The sequence below is a fragment of the Nycticebus coucang genome, chromosome 10 (genome assembly GCF_027406575.1).
Source record: "Nycticebus coucang isolate mNycCou1 chromosome 10, mNycCou1.pri, whole genome shotgun sequence".
Lineage (NCBI taxonomy): Eukaryota > Metazoa > Chordata > Mammalia > Primates > Lorisidae > Nycticebus > Nycticebus coucang.
In genome coordinates, this window is record NC_069789.1 from 50,201,934 (window position 1) to 50,220,632 (window position 18,699).

General features: G+C 40.2%; 1 protein-coding gene and 1 pseudogene across 3 annotated transcripts in view; both read left to right on the top strand.

The window, feature by feature from the left end:
• The first annotated feature begins 951 nt into the window (after positions 1–951).
• The window catches only part of LPGAT1 (lysophosphatidylglycerol acyltransferase 1), a 95,859-nt gene continuing 78,111 nt past the window's right edge, over positions 952–18,699 (top strand). For 2 of the 3 annotated variants that reach the window (XM_053606720.1, XM_053606718.1), the window contains exons 1-3: positions 952–1,213; positions 1,451–1,595; positions 2,482–2,746. In XM_053606720.1, coding sequence (XP_053462695.1) covers positions 1,527–1,595; positions 2,482–2,746 — 334 coding nt within the window. In that variant the 5' untranslated portion in view covers positions 952–1,213; positions 1,451–1,526. The remainder of the gene's footprint in view (positions 1,214–1,450; positions 1,596–2,481; positions 2,747–18,699) is intronic. The other variant, XM_053606721.1, reaches the window with a different exon arrangement.
• LOC128596890 (protein FAM118B-like) lies at positions 14,257–15,559 on the top strand (annotated as a pseudogene).

Below are 18,699 nucleotides of genomic sequence, written 5' to 3' on the forward strand. Positions count from 1 at the left end.
TGACATAAGGTGACTTTTCTTTCCTTCACCTGTGGACCAAAGAGGAACTACAGTTAGAGAAAGAGTTGAGAATCCAAAGTAAACCCGCAGAAAAACGTTTTCAAAGTAGACAGAATAGAAGGCAGTTCCTTAGGGAGGGTAAAACCTGCCTGCCTATCTCCCATTTACAAGTGTGATTAAGGGACATAGGTTTTATAAGTTGGTTTTTTATAACTGAAATTTAGGCAGGTCATTTGAGCATGTATAAACGGACAGGTCACTGGGCTATTTCTCAATTTCAGATGGTTCAATCTTTAAATACCACTATGGTATCAGTGACCAGGCCCGTCTAGGAGTTCTTACGGCGATTGGTTTCTGAGAAGTTAATGCCAGACACTTGGCTGAATGTTTTTCCCTTCTTGACTAACCGAACTTCAGTCTCTTTGTGTAGACCATTCATTCCCACCCATTCCTTTTATAATTTTTTATTTTTAGGAAATGGGAGGGGAATGAATGGGAAATTTGGAAGTGTTATTAATGTTCCAGGTGCTTTCCAGAAATAAGAATTCTGGCGCTCAAAAGACTTGATTTAAAACTCCAGACATTAACACTGTGGAGAGGTTCTGAAGGAAAGCCCTGAGTTCAACAGGGTTTTATTAGGAATGCAAAAAGGACATTCAGTCTTCAAGGAGACCGCTTCCCAGTTTGGGCAGAGGGGAGAGCCTCAACAATGAAAAACGGCCGTTTGGCTGAATAGGGGCTCTCAGTTCGAACCAGAGCACTCCTCCTGTGGTGTAAGAATTGGTGTTCATTCCTCGAGCTTTCCGAGCGGCTCTTTTCCTCGATTCTGGGATCACTGAGGTCTTGGCCTGGTGGCCGGGAAGCCCCAGGGTGCCCGACTCGCCGCCAGAAGGGTCTGGGCGCGGGCGGTGGCAGAGCGAGCGGGCCAGGCGGCCGCCGCGCTTTCATTAGAGGGCGCTCTGGGGGCGGCTCTGCCGCAGTCCCGACTCCCGCCGCTTCCTCCCGCCGCCCCTCCCCGCCGGCCCGGGCGAACGCGGTCTGGCCCTAGGGACCGAGTCTCGGCGCCGCCGGAGACCGGGCGCGGGCCGCGCCGCAGTCGGAGCGGGGCCGGGGCCCACCGCGGCCTCCTCCTTCCGCCGGCCCCGCCGCCGGCCATGCATTCTTCCGGCTCCTCTGGCTCCCGCAGCCGGGGTCGGGGCCCAGCCAGCCCGAGGTAACCTTTGGCTTGGCGGGCGCAGGCCCCGGGGCGGCGGTGGAGCCGGGCCCGGGGAGGCGTGGGGGCAGGGAAGGGGTGTCGTTGCGTGGCCCGGGGAGGCGGCGGCGGCCTGAGGAACGAGGGCGCGGTAGGCCCCGGGGAGAAGGCGGGGGCGCGGGGCATCCGCCCGCCTCCCCGGGACCCGCCCCGGTGACAGGTCCGGCCTCTGAGTCCCCGCCGTCCCTCTGTCCGCAGGCTGCCGCGAGGGGAATAGGGCGCCCGTGCGGCCGCTCGCGCCGCGCCTTGGGCCGCCTCGGCCGCCGCCTCGTCCATGACCGCGACCCCTCGGCGGGGGACACCCGCCCCCGCGCTCCGCCGCCTGCAGTCCGCGCCCGCCGAGGTGAGCTGCGAGCGCGGGCCGCGCTCGCCGCCCCGACCCCTTCCACATCCGCGGAAACCGCTGCCGGCTCCACCCGCCCCCCGCGCTGCCGTCGCCTCTTCTTCCCTGCTTCTTTCATCATCCCTCGCTTCCCTGTCCTCTGGTGGGAGATCTCCTCTTCATCCCTGGCCCCCTTGCTTTCCCTCTTTCTGGCTTTTGCTCCCCTCCCCCTACTCCTGTCCTTCCTCTTTTTCGCCGTGTAACCCCCACTTTCTTGCTCTCACCTTTTAAGCTCTCTTTTCTAGTCCCCTCTCCTTTTATTAATAAAAAAAAAAAAAAAGGTAAAACAAAAACCCTATTGCTGCAAATGAGAATCGTGAGCGTAACTCTTTTCGCTAACGCCAGAGACCTTTTAAAGGAATGCATCGATGTGCGGGAATGGGAACGGGGGTGAGGAGGAGCCCGAGGTGCTCTGTATCTGGGAAATCTGACCGAGGGGTCCCTATTTCGGTGGTGTCACTTGTTTCACTCGTGTTGTCAGTTTGGAGATACTAAGGGTGTCTGAAGCAAGTGGGTGTATTTTTTCTTCCTTAAAGTCCAGATAGACGACCGCATCGAGACGCGGTGGTGACAGCAGTGATCAGTGAGTGAAATTGTATTATCATTTGCTAAATATATTGGGACATACCCCGTGCCTCGGTCAACAGCTCCCCTGACCTTGTGTGGTCCCTCCTCCCTCCTGTCTGTCCCTCTCTGGAATTTCCCGGAGAGATAACCAAGGTACTACAATGGGATCCTCGTTTTGTTTTGTTTTGTTTTTCCTTTTGTGCTGGAGGCAATTTCTGCGTTGGTAACTAGATGTATTTAATACGTTTTCCTTTTTAAGTGAATTTTTCTTTCACCCCAGAAAGACAAGACCGACTCCAGAGGGAGAATGGCTGTGACTTTGGAAGAAGCTCCTTGGCTGGGCTGGATCTTGTTGAAAGCACTGATGAGATTTGCCTTCATGGTCGCCAACAACCTGGTTGCTATTCCATCCTACATCTGCTATGTAATTATACTTCAGCCCCTTCGAGTGCTGGACAGTAAGCGGTTCTGGTATATTGAAGGAATCATGTATAAATGGCTTTTAGGAATGGTGGCTTCCTGGGGATGGTATGCAGGGTACACAGGTAAGAGTGAGAGCAATTTTGTCTAATGCATATGAAGATATTTGTAATATTATGCTTAAGTCAGAGCCATGATTACATTACATTACACTTTGGGTTGAAAATACTTTTATGCTTTGACTATTGAAAAGCTAAATAGAAGACAATTCTGTTGGGTTTCTCTTCAGGGACTCAGAAAGTCTGATGTTTTCGGAAGTATAATTTCATAATTATATGTTGATACATTCTTTAAATAATATGTTTTTAATGTGATTGCCATTCGTTTATTAAAATAAGTCTTCAAAAACTCTCATAAAGGAATAGGGCTTTATATAGGACTTAAGAGCTTATAAAGTGAAGATGTAAAATATGTAGCCCACAAACATTGGAAATTTAGTATAATGCCTGAGCCATATTTGTGCTAAGATAGTTTAATAAGTTTTTTCATTTAACATTATCTCATGCTGTGTTAATGGCATTTTAAGCCAAGCAACAAATGGCTTTCTTTTCTGTAGTGTACATTTTTTTTTGTTTACTAGAATCTGTATTTTATCTCATAAACCTGGGAGTATTAAATATAAAAAAAATAAGTTATCTGAGTTAAATTAATTTATCTTCTGAGTGTCCTTAAATAGATTTCTATTTCTGCTCCTAAACTGCATTTTGGGAATCAGGAGTAACGCTGTTCTGAAGTGGACTTTTATAGAATTAAATGTATAAATCTTATGTGCTTTGATTCGTCGGCTGTGAAAATTCTGTATAGTTTATTGCATTTACTTAATTCCCCCCAAGAATTAGGATAATAAAAAAAAATTGAGATTTCTAGCACTTGTCGGACATGGAGGCTTTAATCACAGAGATTTATAACCGGTAGGCAAGTGGAGATACTGCTGCAGATGCTGTGGTCAGGATGAAATCGTGAGGAGGCTACTCTCAGGATCAAGCCTGTGGAAGTTCTCCATTTAAAATTCTTTGTCTCTCTCTTTCCTGCCCAGGCTGCATCTGCAGATTTTATCCACACACACAAGAAAAATATTGACAGTACACAGCTTTTATGGAGTCTAATAGAGTCTTGCTATGTCTGAGTATTCTCAATTGCCCCAGATGAAGCCTTTTCTTCTTCTGGCAGTGCCATTTATTATTATGCAAGAGCTAAAGCCCCTGTGATAGTGCTTCCTTGTCACCTGCCTTGTGTTTCCAATGCTCTTTAGATGCAGTAGGAGAGTTTCTAGTCTTTTTTTAGGATTTGATGGCAGCAGTAGCAAAAATAGAGGAAAAAATGAAGTTCTAGTCTGTGGTGCTGAAGTCTTACCTGAATTGTACTGCTGTCTTAGGGTTGCTTTGCTTGGTGTAGTTTGAGCGTTCCCAGATATCCTATGTGATAGTAGTGGCTTTATTCTTTCTATGGTATATTTAAGCTTGCTTGTTTTAAATGAGCTCATTGTATTTTCAGAAACCAGTTCTAGAAGTTCATTCCGCTTAAACACAATGAAATTGCTGAAATGTTTTGTGCTTGTGTCTGTGGTATATTTATAAGTGTTAACATGATGGGAAGGTGAAAAAAATGTACTTGATATTGACCTTGAGGTCACAAGGAGTATACTGCTTGCAGTTAGTTATCCTATGGCCATGGCATGGCTGCTGTGTATTTTGAAGCATTTTTTCTTGGGGGTGTTTCTTTCTTGCTGACTGTAGAACTGTATAGTTTATTTTGCCACCTGCTTGAGAAGTGGTCTTGGCACGATCTGCATATTTTAGTCTCTCTGAAGCATCTGCTCTTCTTTAGGCTACTGCACTTTGATAATTTGATTAGTTTGTCTTACTCAAATATAGAATATTTTAGTGTGAATATTTTATAATGGTTTTCCTATAGATAGCATACTTGATTTCAGAGGGTCTGATTGTAATAGAACAAGAGATTAAACAAATATAGGAATTAATTTTGTTGAAAGCCACAACTAGGTTTAAAAGAAGCAAACCTAAGCAGGGGTTAATGAACAGGTGCACCCATAAAAGCATGTTGGGGGTTATGTTAGCCTTTCTTTGGATTATGTATTTCATTTCTTCCCTTTATATCAGAGGAGGGTGGGCTTATTAAGTTTTTTTTGTTTTTTCTATGCCTAAGTTTCACAGACGGGAAATTGAATATTGCCAAAGGAATTTTGCTCAGCAGACTTAGTATGTTTTTGTTTCAGAATAAAAATTGCCAAAACTTTGTTGAAAAATCGTTTACGAGGAAGCGTTAAATATTAATTAGGAAGTTGAAAATTGGATATGGTATAACTAGAACATGATTTTTCTCAAATTGTGACATTCATTGTAAGATGAGTCAGTTTCTCAGCTCCATTGCTGAGGACTTACGTTGATTATCTAATTTACACTGTCCAATATGGTAGCCCCTAGCTGCATGTGACTATTTAAGTTAATTAAAATAAACTAAAATTTAGTACCTTAGTTGTACCAACCATGTTTCAAGTGCTCATTACTTGGTGGCTAATGGCCACTGTATTGGGACAGCACAGTTACAGAACATTTCCATCATCACAGAAAGTTATATTGGACAGAGCTGATAAATAGTGGGTATGATTTTCTCCCTTTTCTTACGAAAATTGCATTTTTTATCTTTATAAAAAAGAATATCTTTCTCTAGTTCTAAACAGATTTTTTCTGGGAAAGACAGGGAGACATTAAAGTTTTATAAAGTTGTCTCTTAATTTAAGGCAAACATCACAAACTTGAGTTCTTTAAATTCGGACATGCTTCTTGCATGGGGAATGGTGAGGCTAGTTAGCCCAAGAGCTTAAATGAACATTCTTGTACTTTAGTTTGCATTTGTAGAGCTGGAGAACTGCTAGTGGACACAGAGGATAGAAAAAGGATTTTATGGTCTCTCTGCTTGTTTCTGACTTTAAGTTTTGTCAGAGGAATATATTTCTTAAAAGAACTCTGGAGACACTGGTGTTTCTTCATACTTAGCATGATACTAGAGAGTGATGGTCTTTAACCACATTTCCTTCGGCGGAAACTGTACAAACATCTTACATTGAGGAAAAGTTTTACATTGCCTTTGCCCTACTATTTGAAGGGCGAACAAAAAGGGATATAGCTTAACTACTGATCTACTTCTGCATGCTTTATGCTTTTCAGGCGTCCTCAAACTTTTTAAATGGGGGGGGGGCCAGTTCACTGTCCCTCAGACCGTTGGAGGGCCGGACTATAGTTTAAAAAAAAAAAACTATGAACAAATTCCTATGCACACTGCGCATGTCTTATTTCGAAGTAAAAAAAACAAAATGGGAACAAATACAATCACACCACCTCATGTGGCCCCGCTTTATTTGGATCTGAGATAAATCAATACATTCCCCTTTCCTCCAGCACACACACACACACAAACACACACAAGTAAGTGAAGATTGGCAAATTTTAGAGAGAGATTTTTACCAAACATAATGTTTTTATTTAAAATAGTTTGCCTCCGCCAGTGCCTATAGCTCAGTGGGTAGGGTGCCAGCCACATACACCCATGCTAGTAGGTTTGAGCCCACCTGGGCCTGCTAAAACAACAATGACAATTGCAACAAAAAATAGCCGGGCATTGTGGCGGGCCCTTGTAGTCCCAGCTACTTGGGAGGCTGAGGCAAGAGAATTGCTTAAGCCCAAGAGTTTGAGGTTGTTGTGAGCTGTGACGCCACAGCCATTTACGGAGGGTGACATAGTAAGACTCTGTCTCAAGGAAAAAAAAAAGTTTATTTTAATATTCATTTACTTATTTTAATGAAGTAATTGTCATCTAAACACATTGAAAGTCTGTACATGAAATATTTTAAAAATATTTATTGCAAGTAGAAGTTCTAGGATTTCCACAGAGGCTGAGAGTCTTAAGGGGCAGAGTCTGGCTAGAAGGGGAACAGGAGTGCCAGGGGACTTGTTGCCAAAGCTGTTTTTGTTTAGCAAATGCTCTTTTCCTTAAATTGAGTATTTTGGGGGGAGGCTTTAGGGAAGCTGATGAAGATTGGTTTAGTTTCCTTCCCCTCCCCAAGTGGCAGCTGCCAGGGCTGTATATTAGTCTCGGAGAGTTATTTGATTATTTGATAGTGCCCTTTTTCTGTTAGGATACAAATTTATCGTATGAGAATTTTCAGGAATTAGAGCCAACTTTGAAATTCTACAGACAGTTTTAAAACTGTATCTTCTAGAGTAATATTTTTCAACCTTTGAGTTATAAAACCAATTTAGTGTGTCAAGATCAACATTTTAAAAATGTGAGAATAGAATAGAATTAAATAGAAATGATCAGAAATAGTGCATCTGTACCGAGTAGTGCTGCAGAAGGTATTTTTTACTATGCGTGCAGTCAACATTTAAAGGCATTGTTCTAGTGGAAAGAGCACTACAATTTAGAAACACTCTGAGTCAGTGGTCTTGGTGTACCTTTAACATCTCTATTCACTGGTAGGGGTGAGAGAGAGCCTTATTTGCTTGGTGCCCTCTGGGCCTTCTTTATAACCTTAGAACCTTATTTTTTCTTACCTGATGTTAACAGAGTGCCTTGAATTGAAGAACCCTCTTTGGGCCCTAAGTTGTCCACCTTACTGAAAGGTCTGATATGAAGGTCATTATAATCTATAAACCTTGAATCAGATCATGTTTATTATGTATATATAACTTTTGGCAACGCCACATTTGTTAACTTAATACAGCTTTACTGAACTTCTATTATGTGTGGGAACAGGTACCCTGGAGGGCTGAGATATGCAAGACAATCTCTTTGACTTTAGGGGAGCTCGCAACAGCCTTGATGGGGGAGACAGTGCACCAACAATGAAAAGACGCAGATGTACCCTGGGATGAAAGGAGGGGCTCCTGATTTAGCATCAGTGGTAGGTGGTGGCAGGGAGGGAATAGGGAATTTAGGGAAGTAGAAGCCTCACAGGAGCCTCTTTTCTACAGCAAAATATTTCTCTGTAGATATCTTATCTAACCTGTTATCAGTGATTATAATAGATCTCAATGACTTGAAATTTGTGTCTTTGTGGTGATAATATTAGCTGACATTTATTGAAATCTAAGCCAGGTTGGGTTCTAAGTGCTTTAGTCATTCAGTGCTCACAACAGTTTTGTCAGGTTGTTACTATTATTCCTTCTCCTTTTGTTATTGATGTTGAAATTGGGATAGGTTTCAGTTAATTCCCCTCAAGTATTAACTGAATTGATGTCGCCACAAGTTTACTTTTATATTTAAAGAGTCAATATTGATCTTTAGATAATGTTCCTAGAGTGTTTGTTAATTTTTACACCCGTATGCCATTTTGTTTCTGAGGTATGAAGTCTCTTTCTGAAGCTACAGCTGTAAAATCAGAAAGTACTATCATGGATATGGATTTCTGTAAGAGGTTAAAAAATTGTTGCTTCAATTGAAATATTTGTAGTATACTGGAAATTTTATAAAAATCCCACCTTCTTAAGTCTCTACTAACAATTCAACTGTAATTTTAGTTTTTTTGTTTTTTTTTTTAAAGAAAAACTGTCAAATTTATTTAATGTGTGTACACAGGAACCCCTCTCCATCCGAGAATTTCTGGAATTTTAGTTTTTGAGTGCTTGAAAATAGATTGTCATCCAAATGAGGAGTTATTGCATGATTTTAGGTTGACACATGATCTTGATACAAATTCAGAAGAAGAGTTTTCAGTTCAGTGTTTTGATTTTTATATGGAAAATAATACCATTAAATGTAAGTATTACTAAATGCTTTAAACTCAACAGTGTGGGGATACTGCAGATTTGATATCTGGTCTTACTTAAAAGACAAGTTGTAATTGAATATTTTAGATAGTTATTTTGAAATACAGGCAGTCCAGGCTGGGTGTGGGGGCTCAATCCTATAATCTTAGCACTCTGGGAGGCCAAGGCGGGTGGATTGCCCTGAGCTCAGAGGTTTGAGACCAGCCTGAGCCAGAGCGAGACCCCGTCTCTACAAAATAAAAAAAAAAAGCCAGGTGTTGTGGCAGGCGCTTATAGTCCCAGCTACTTTGGAGGCTGAGACAAGAGAATCATTTAAGCCCAAGAGTTGGAGGTTGCTGTGAGCTATGATGCAAGGGCACTCTACCAAGGGTCACAAAGTGAGACTCTGTCTCAATAAAATAAATAATAAATAAATAAAAGAAAAAAATAAGAAATACAGTCAGTCCAGGGATTATGGACCACCCCACTTAATGGTGTTCTGTATTTATGAACAGCCTCCTAAGGCTCCCCACAAGGACAATTTATAATTAAATAAATAATTCGGGAACTTATTTCTTCTGTGCATGTAAACAAACCTGCATGGCATAAGCAGTTCATTGGCCCAGCACTTTAGGCTAATGGCTAGTCTCATTTGCTTACACACAGCATCACTTTCGTCCTTCTTACTTTATGTTGTGATTCTGCGTTTATCCTCATAACCATGACTCCAAAAGCTAATGTCTATTGCAAGTCCAGCTGAGCCTGCAGCAAAGAGAAAGGTGATTAACAGTGGAAATAAAAGTAGAAATAATTAGCATTTGGAGAAAGGTCAGGCCAGAAGCCATCATTCACTGGGAAAGCATTAGGCTTCAGTCACTCTACTAGCCAAGCAATTATAAAGGATAAAGTGAGAATAATGGAACATGTGAAAGGCAGTGCTCCAATGAAAGCATCAATTATTACTAACCAGTATAGTGGATTAATTATTGAAATGGAAAGGTTATTGATTTGGTCAGAAGATCAAAAGAAGTGCAACATTCCTATTGGCCTCAACACCAGGCCATTAGGTGAGTGTTAACTTTTTTTTTTTTTTTTTGTAGAGACAGAGTCTTACTTTATGGCCCTCGGTAGAGTGCCGTGGCCTCACACAGCTCACAGCAACCTCCAACTCCTGGGCTTAAGGCGATTCTCTTGCCTCAGCCTCCTGAGTAGCTGGGACTACAGGCACCCGCCACAACGCCCGGCTATTTTTTGGTTGCAGTTTGGCCGGGGCCGGGTTTGAACCCGTCACCCTCGGTATATGGGGCCGGCGCCTTCCCGACTGAGCCACAGGCTAACTTTCAGTGTTCTTTTTTGAAATTTCTCCTGTCTTCTATCTCCTGTCTTCAATCTAAAACTTCTATACGAGTTTGTTTTTAATGTTCTGTTTATTAAACGAAAGAACACAATAGTTTCTATAACGTATTATTATAGCACAGAGGTATTATTATTATTACAGTATTGCACCTATTATTGTTATCACCTATGAGTCCTTATAGTATTGTTATTACCATTATTATTACCGTATGTACACCGTTCATCAGGGATCTAAGTTATGTGCAAATCCCACATAAAGACGTTCTTAGGAATATCTTGTCTATACAGCCAGGGACCACCTGTGTGTATTTCATCCATGCACACACACCCACATGGACTATTACAGAAGCGCGTGAGGCATTGTTTGTAGTGTTTATATTGGTGAAGACCTATGGTTTTGGAGCCAGAAAGGGCTGGGTGAAACAATTCTTGCCTTATTTTTTGTTTACATGTGCCTGATATGTCTTTGTCCATCCTTCTGTTTTAAACTTTTAAAATTACTTTGATTTAGATGTGTCTGTAGTATATAACATTGAGTTAGGTTTTGCCATTACAATTCAACTTGAAAATCTCTTTTTATTTTAATGAGTTGAATTCATTTACATTTTTCACCTGTTAAAATTGTTTTGTCTTGGTTCTGTCATTGCATTTTATTTTATGTTTTCTTTTTTCTTTCACGATGTAGTTTTTCTTTGCTTTTCTTTTGTTCAGGAAAATTTGTATTTTTGTCTTATTAGTTACTTTATATAACATTCTTAGTTCTCTATTGGTAGTAACTATATTAGTGCTTTTCTATGAACAAAGGTAAAATGCTTTTTAATCCTTCTTTCTTCCCCATTCTCTTCTCCATCATTAAATTTTAGTCAATAGTATTTATTCACAATAGTATATATGCTTTATTGTTATGTGTGCTTATATTGCTACTAATTCATTTGTGAACTATCCATTGGTTCCCAGCTATTGCATCAAGATAATCAGTAAATTTATTATACTTCTCCCTTCACCTAATTTAGGTTATTTGCTAAATTATGATGGTATGCCCTGCAATGTTTATGTTTTGTTTTATCAACCTTACCTCCATCTGTTTTTGTCTTTTAATTCTTTATTTAAATATATATAATGCTCCCAGGTACTGTTGTGGATTCATTCTTTGGTTTGCTGAAGTTCCATCTAGTAGTTTTTCAATAAGGGCTCATGGGAACAATATGAGGATATTATTCTTACAACATTTTCAGAACACCTTTTTTTTTTTTTTGCTTTACAATAGACAGCTTAGCAGGTGATCTAATCCTTAGTTCACTCTTCCTTGTAGGTGTTATACAAATGTCTTCTGTCATTAAATGTTACTGTGGAGATGTGTGAAGTCTGCTTGAATTTTTTACCATTATTAATGACTTAATCTTTTTTGCCTGTTTGTCCAAAGGATTCTTCCTTATCTCTGATATCTAGTAACTTCATTAGTATTATTTATTTTTTATTTTTAGAGACAGTGTCACTTTATCACACTCAGTAGAGTACTGTGGCATCACAGCTCATAGCAACCTCCAACTCCTAGGCTTAGGCGATTCTCTTGCCTCAGCCTCCTGATTAGCTGGAACTACAGGCACCCACAAAGCCTGGCTATTTTTTGTTGCAGTTGGTCAGGGCCGGGTTTGAACCTGCCACCCTCGGTATATGGGGCCGGCGCTCTACCCACTGAGCCATAGGCGCTGCCCAGGATTTATTGATATTGACTGTTTAACTCAATTTTTCCTGTGCTCTTTTAAACTGAATATTCAAACCTATTTTTATTTCAGAAAAGATTTCTTTAATTATATTTAAAATACTTATTTGGTTTTATTGTTTTGTTTTCTATTTTGGAGACCATAGTAATATGTATGTTGAATCTCTCTTTATGTATCTTTTCTATTTATTATTTTTCTTTTAATCATTTTCTTTCTTTCTTTTTCTTTTTTCTTTCTTTTTTTTTTTTTGAGAATGAGTCTCACTATGTCTCCCTTGGTAGAGTGCTGTGGCATCACAGCTCACAGCAACCTCCAACTCTTGGGTATAAGTGATTCTCTTGCCTCAGCCTCCCGAGTAGCTGGGACTACAGGCACCCTCTATAATGCCTGGCTATTTTTTGGTTGCAGTTATCTTTGTTGTTTAGCAGGCCCAGACTATGTATGTGGCCAGCACTCTATTCACTGAGCTACAGGTGCCAAGCCCTGTTAATCATTTTAGATACACTTGCATTTGTTTGCTTCTATCTTTCATATCTCTGTGTTTTCTGTAGTGTCTCTTTGTTCTTTTAGTTTCTTCATTTCTGTGTTGAGTTCTGTCATGTCATGCTTCCTATACCTGTTATCTAGACATTTTCCCCTTGAATTTTTATATTTCTGATTTGTGGTCTTGCTCATAGTGGTGATGGCTTCATTGATTTTCTTAAACTCATGTAAGAATATTTAGCTACAATTTTCATCTTCATCTAGTATTTTCGATGAGTATTCTTTGATAGTTGATACATTATGTTGCTAATTTCTACCATTTTTCTTATAGTATCTCTCAGTCGGTACCATGTCAGTTACCTTTTTATTCCTTATGATTTAATAATTGGATTTTCCTCAGTCTTTTGTTTATAGGAAGTTTGGGTAGGGCTAGAGTAGATTTCCAGGTTTCTGCCTTTTTCACTTAAGGCACTTGGGCGTGTTTCTCTGTGTTACCGCAAGTCTTTTGCTTCTCCAAACCAGAGCAGCCTAGGAGGCCTTTTGCCACCAATTCTGGACTTCCCGCTCCTTCCTTTGTCCTCCTAGAGGGACACAGACAGCTCCAGTGTAAACCTGTTTGTTTAAAGAAGGTGAACTATTGCTGTTGCTATCTGAGATTTGCCCCTGTTGGCCCTCCTCATCACATGCCAAGCTGTCTGGCTATGGCTATCGCTGTTCTCCACCTCAGCATATTGTCTACCTTTTTTTGAAATCAGCCCTGCTCTCAAACTCCTACTTTGGAGGTTTTATATTTAGTTTTTCTCTTCATTTTTTTTGGAAAAGAAGTTGTAGGCAGTTTTTTTCTCCATGTTCGTATGTGTATTTTCTAGGAAGAGTCATGTCTTATGCTACTACGTTTGTACTAAACATACTAGAAAGTATGACCCAAGATTTTTGTTCAACCATGTAAATAAAATTCACATAGCTCTGTCACCATTCTACTGTACTCTAGTTGATTGTTATAAAATAAAGATCAATTTTACCATCTGATTAATTTTCTTTGAGGTCTATTAAAAAGCAAAAAGTATTCCTCCAATATATATATATAATGTATTTCCCCCCACTGTGGTTTCCAAACTGTTTTGATTCTTGGACTACTTACCAATACGTAGTTAAGACATCCGCTCTATTTCCACTTAGCTACAGTAAGAAAAGTCATCAAAATGAATGGAAGAAATGAGCTACCCTTGTTACTTCAGGAAGGTATATGAATGAAATGTGACATTAATATAGTAAAACTCTCTAGGGTCTGGCCTGTGGACCATCTTGAGAACTTCAAGGATCACTAATACCCCCCAATCTTTGATAAATATCATTATAAACTAGTATCCTATGTTTACTATCCCTAATCTAAAATTGGGATTTTCTGAGTACTTAGCCTTTGTTTTAGGAGTTTCTTTTCAGAATTTGTAAACCAATGGCCATATTCACAGCTAATATGTTTTATTTGGCCTTAGCACTAACCTTAAAAAAAGTTACTTCTCAAACTTTCAAAATTAGGGCGATTTCACAAAACATGAAAAAAAAAATCCATATTTCCAGCTGCTCTTGAGGAATTAGAAGTCTTGCCATGTTTCCTGCCTAGTAGCAATTTGCTGGAACTGTGTGATGGCTGCCCCTTTACTCTCCAGTTCACCCAAGATCCCACATCTTCTTGTCTGACTTGGGGCCTGCTTTGCTCATTAACATTACCTACTTGGACCCCAGAGATGTGGGAAATGTTCATTTAAAAGAATTGAAATTACACTTACTAACTAGTCTGTTTCTGTAAGGTGTATGATAGTTTCCTTGCATTTATATGCCTTAGTAATGCCTAAAACTAATGAACTCTGTCATTTAAAAACTGAAAGTTTGTTCGTGGTTTTAATTGCTGATTTCTTGAAGCAGAGGCATTTAGTGGGAAATGAAAAATGAAGTACTGGTAGCAAGAGCTGTGGTCTCAAGGTTCTTCGAGTTTCATGTACCCTATTACTAACCTGGTAAAGCGCTTCCTGCTGTTTGTACACTTATTATTAGTAGAATGTCGCATTTCTTCTTAGGAATATAATTGTGTAAAATCTAGATTTTTAAAAATTATCTACTTCTCTTTGTTATTTCATATTTTATATATGAAAGTCTTGCTGATTTTTCTTATTTTAAATTATGGTCCAGTTAACTAAATAAAAGTAGTATTATAGGCAGCGTTTGGAAGTGATGTGAAACTGGATGGTTTCTATAGGGAGCCAGGCCTCTGATACAGACTTTTGGATTCTTTGGTGATGGTGCACCTCCCACCAAAAAGCCCAGGAAGCTGCTTCCAAGCTTAACAACTAAAAGGCCTTGGAAACTTGTGCTGGTGATTGGAACAGGCATCAGTGCTGCCGTTGCCCTCAGGTTCCAGCCCTGCCATCCTGGAAGGGGTTGATCCAGGCCTTATTGGACACTGCCATCAATTTTGATCTTCTAGAAGATGAGACGAGCAAAAAGTTTCAGAAGTGTCTCCAGGAGGATAAGAACTTTGTCCGTGTTGCCCATGACCTTATCCAGAAATTCTCTCCTTGCACCAGTAACATTCGATCCACATTTTTCAAAGACTGTTTATATGATGTATTTGATGACTTGGAGTCAAAGATGGAAGATTCTGGAAAATAGCTACTTCAGTCAGTTCCCCATCTGGTGGAAATGGAGCCCTTGTATTAACTACAAATTTTGATAATCTCCTGGAACTGTATGCAGCAGACCAGGAGAAACAACTCGAGTCCCTTGACCTTACTGATGAGAAAAAGGTCCTTGAGTGGGCTCAGGAGAAGAGGACACTGAGTGTGCTGCATCCAGGGGGTCTACCCCAAACCCTAGTAGCATTGTTCTTCACCTGGCATGCTCATCATTCATCAGAACATGCTCAGGAACACTGAAGTTATGAGAGAGATTCAGAAACCCTGTGAAAACAAGTCATTGTGCTGATCTTCTGAGCATTTCAAGCGACTGACGCAGGAGATCTCTACGATGGGTGATCAGCAGGATGGTGAGAGGTCAGCTAAATGGCTCCTCTGCAGTGCACAGTGAAATAAGAGGCTGTAGTACATGAGCAAGCTAGAGAAGTCACCACTTTTAGACTGGACTGTGTTTAACAAACTTAAAAGAACCCAACACAGCTCCCAGGAAGTGCTAATAACTAGAGGTTGAAGGTTGGGGATAGAGTGGGGCAGGGGGAAGGATTAAGTCCAGGTTAATCTCATGTCATCTGGTTCCTGATTTCTGTTGCCGGTTCTAGCTCAAGAATACTCATGCAACAACAGGATCCAAATTCTGCCCCCAACCCTGCTCCCCAAGCTGGGCATGCTGTGTCCACACAGCAGGTCATTGTGACACCTCTACCATGTGTGGCTGCAGCTCTGGGAGGACTTGGTTGTGGGCAGCATGGGTCACCACAGCCCTTGTTGCAGTTTTGTGCTCTGTAGTTGGGTTTTTCAACTAAGCATAATGGCTTTTTAAAAACATGACTTGAAGCTCTAGTTTCCTAGATCTTTTACAATACATAGTATTTTACATAACTGAGCTGTATTAAAAGCTGTTCATTTAAAAAATGGTATTATAAAAAGATTATGAGGTTATACTTTTTTCTTAAGGTGTGTAGATCTCAGAATTTTGCTAGCAAAACACTCTTCCTAAACTTTTTTTTTTTTTTTTTTAATTTTTTTGTAGAGACAGTTTCACTTTATGGCCCTAGGTAGAGTGCCATGGCATCACGCAGCTCACAGCAACCTTCCAACTCCTGGGCTTAAGCTATTCTCTTGCCTCAGCCTCCCAAGTAGCTGGGACTACAGGCGCCCACCACAATGCCCGGCTATTTTTTTGTTGCAGTTCGGCCGGGGCCAGGTTTGAACCCGCCACCCTCGGTATATGGGGCCAGCGCCTTACTGACTGAGCCACAGGTGCCGCCCATCTTCCTAAACTTTTTTTAAGAAACCATGTATATCATGTGTATGATGCTTACTTTGCATATGCTATTAATTAGAAATTTGCATTAATTGAAACTAAGAGAAAAAGATTTGCATATTTAAATATATTAAGATGCTTCTAATCATCAAAAGACAAAAACGATGCTCAGCATAGCTTTAGTATTAAGCATATGTATATATACTTTTAAAAAATTGGGATATAATTCATCTGTTATAAAATTCATCATTTTAAAGTATATAATTCAGTAGTTTTAGTATATTTATAAAATGCTGCATGTACCACCACTTTGTAATGCCAGAACATTTGATCACCCTCAGAAGAAACCTTGAGCCTATTACCTGTCATTCTCCATGCCTTCCTCTTTTCACCCCTGGCTACTACTGTGTTCACTGTGGATTTGTTTATTTGGAACCTTTCATATAAATGGACTTATACAATGTGTCTTTTGTGTCTGGTTTTTTTTTTTGCAGTTTTTGGCCTGGCTAGGTTTGAACCCGCCACCTCCAGCATATGGGGCCGGCGCCCTACTCCTTTGAGCCACAGGTGCCGCCTTTGTGTCTGTTTTTTTTTTTTTTACTTAGCACTTTCAACATTCATCCATATTATAACTTTTGTCAGTAGTTCATTCCTTTGTATGGCTGAGTAATATTCCATTGTCTTTATCAGTGAGGCACATTGGTGTGCTGCGAGAGGATCTTAGGTGTCCTGTGAAAATTTTTAAAGATCATTAATTAAATTATTTAGAAAAGTCCAAAGTATAGTAAATATATTCTTTTTTTTTTAACTCCTTTTTTTTGAACGACATAATTTAAGTGTGCTGTGGAAGTTTAACTATAGGTTAAACTGTGTATTCAAAATATACCTCTGACAAGTTCCCCTAATATGATGCTTCCATTTTTTTTTTAAGTTCATTCTGGTTCTTACAGAGAAAACAGTTGACTAGGAGCTAATTTTGTTTTGTAAAATAAGTATAGATTAGGCTCAGCACCCGTAGCTCAGTGAGTGGAGCGCCAGCCACTTACACCAAAGCTGGCAGGTTTGAGCCTAGCCCGAGCTTGCTAAACAACAATGACAACTGCAAACAAAATAATAGCCAGGCGTTGTGGGGGGCATCTGTAGTCCCAGCTACTTGGGAGGCTGAAGCAAGAGAGGGGAGGCTTACATGGGAGGCTCATGTAAGCCCAAGAGTTTGAGGTTGTTGTGAGCTGTGATGCCACGGCACTCTACTGAGGGTGACATAGTGAGACTCAAGAAAAAAAAAAGTATAGATTACATGATTAAGGAATAAGAGTGTCATTGGAATAATTGTTGCTGATGTTTTATATGGGTGCGATATAATTGGTTTTTGTGTATGAGAGACTGAATTGGACAGCCATTTTAAAATTTAAATAATCAGTTTAAAACATTTACAAACCAATAGGAAGGGAGTCAGGGACATGCAAAAACAAACTGTCCCTGACTGCCCCCCTATTGGTATGTGACTGTTAACTGTGTTAAGCCTGAGATACCTGTATACAGATATATTTTCAACAAATAATAGATATTGCTAAATAAGTATAATGTTAGAGATAGCATGATGTGTTGGAAAAAGCATTGATTTTTGAGATAGTTTAATTTTAGATCCTTGCTACCCCACTTCCTGGTTGTATAACTTCGAGCTAGTTGCATAGTTTCTCTGAGCCTTAGTTTCATCATCTGTGAAAATGGAGATTATGACATTTATCTCCTGTGAAACCTGAATGTGCATAGCATGGTGTTTGGCACTCAATAAATGGTAATTTTCATTGCTATTATTATTATATCAATGCCTAGGAAAAGAATTATGTTAACGTTTTGGGAAAAGGCATGTCTAAATGAATAAAAGTTAACTTATGGGGTAGCTTTAGACATACTATATATTTGAAGATACTCATGCTTAGCTATCAGTGTAGCTCAGTAAAGTTTTTGCTTTAATAAATAAATAAAAATAATTTGAGCCATTCTCTAAGTAAAATATTAATTGATTAAATTGTATGTTTATAAATTCTGAAATGCTTCAGAGCAATTTATGTTTAACTATCTTCTAATTAGTTCAGTCACCTATTTGAAAATGTAAAATCTTTGAGTGCCTGCTGTGTGTCAGACATTGTGCTGGTGGCTGGGAGTACACGGAGCTACAGAGCTTCCATTCCTTAAGGAGTTTCAATTTCAGTGTGGGAGACACACAACAGGAGTCGCATAATAATAACTGTAATTGCGATTGTGGAAAGGGCTATGGAGAACAAGTTAGGAGCTAATAGAGGATGTAACAGAGGACTTAATCTGGAGATGAACAGTGTCAGGGAGGGATGGTCCTTGACAAAGTGACATCAAAGGCTGGGCACAGTGGCTCACACCTGTAATCCTACCGCTCTGGGAGGCCGAGGCAGGTGGATCACCTGAGCTCAGGAGTTTGAGACCAGCCTGAGACAGAGTGAGACGCTATCTCTAAAAAATAGCTGGGTGTTGTGGTAGGTACTTGTAGTCCCAGCTACTTGGGAGACTGAGGCAAGAGAATTGCTTAAGTCCAAGAGTTTGAGGTTATTGTGAGCTGTGATGCCATAGCACTTTGCCGAGGGCGACAAAGTGAGACTCTGTTTAAAAAAAAAAAAAAAAAGTGACATTGAGATTGAGACCTGAGAAAAAAGTAGGAATTGGCCAGCAAAGCTAAGAGGAGAGGCATGTTCA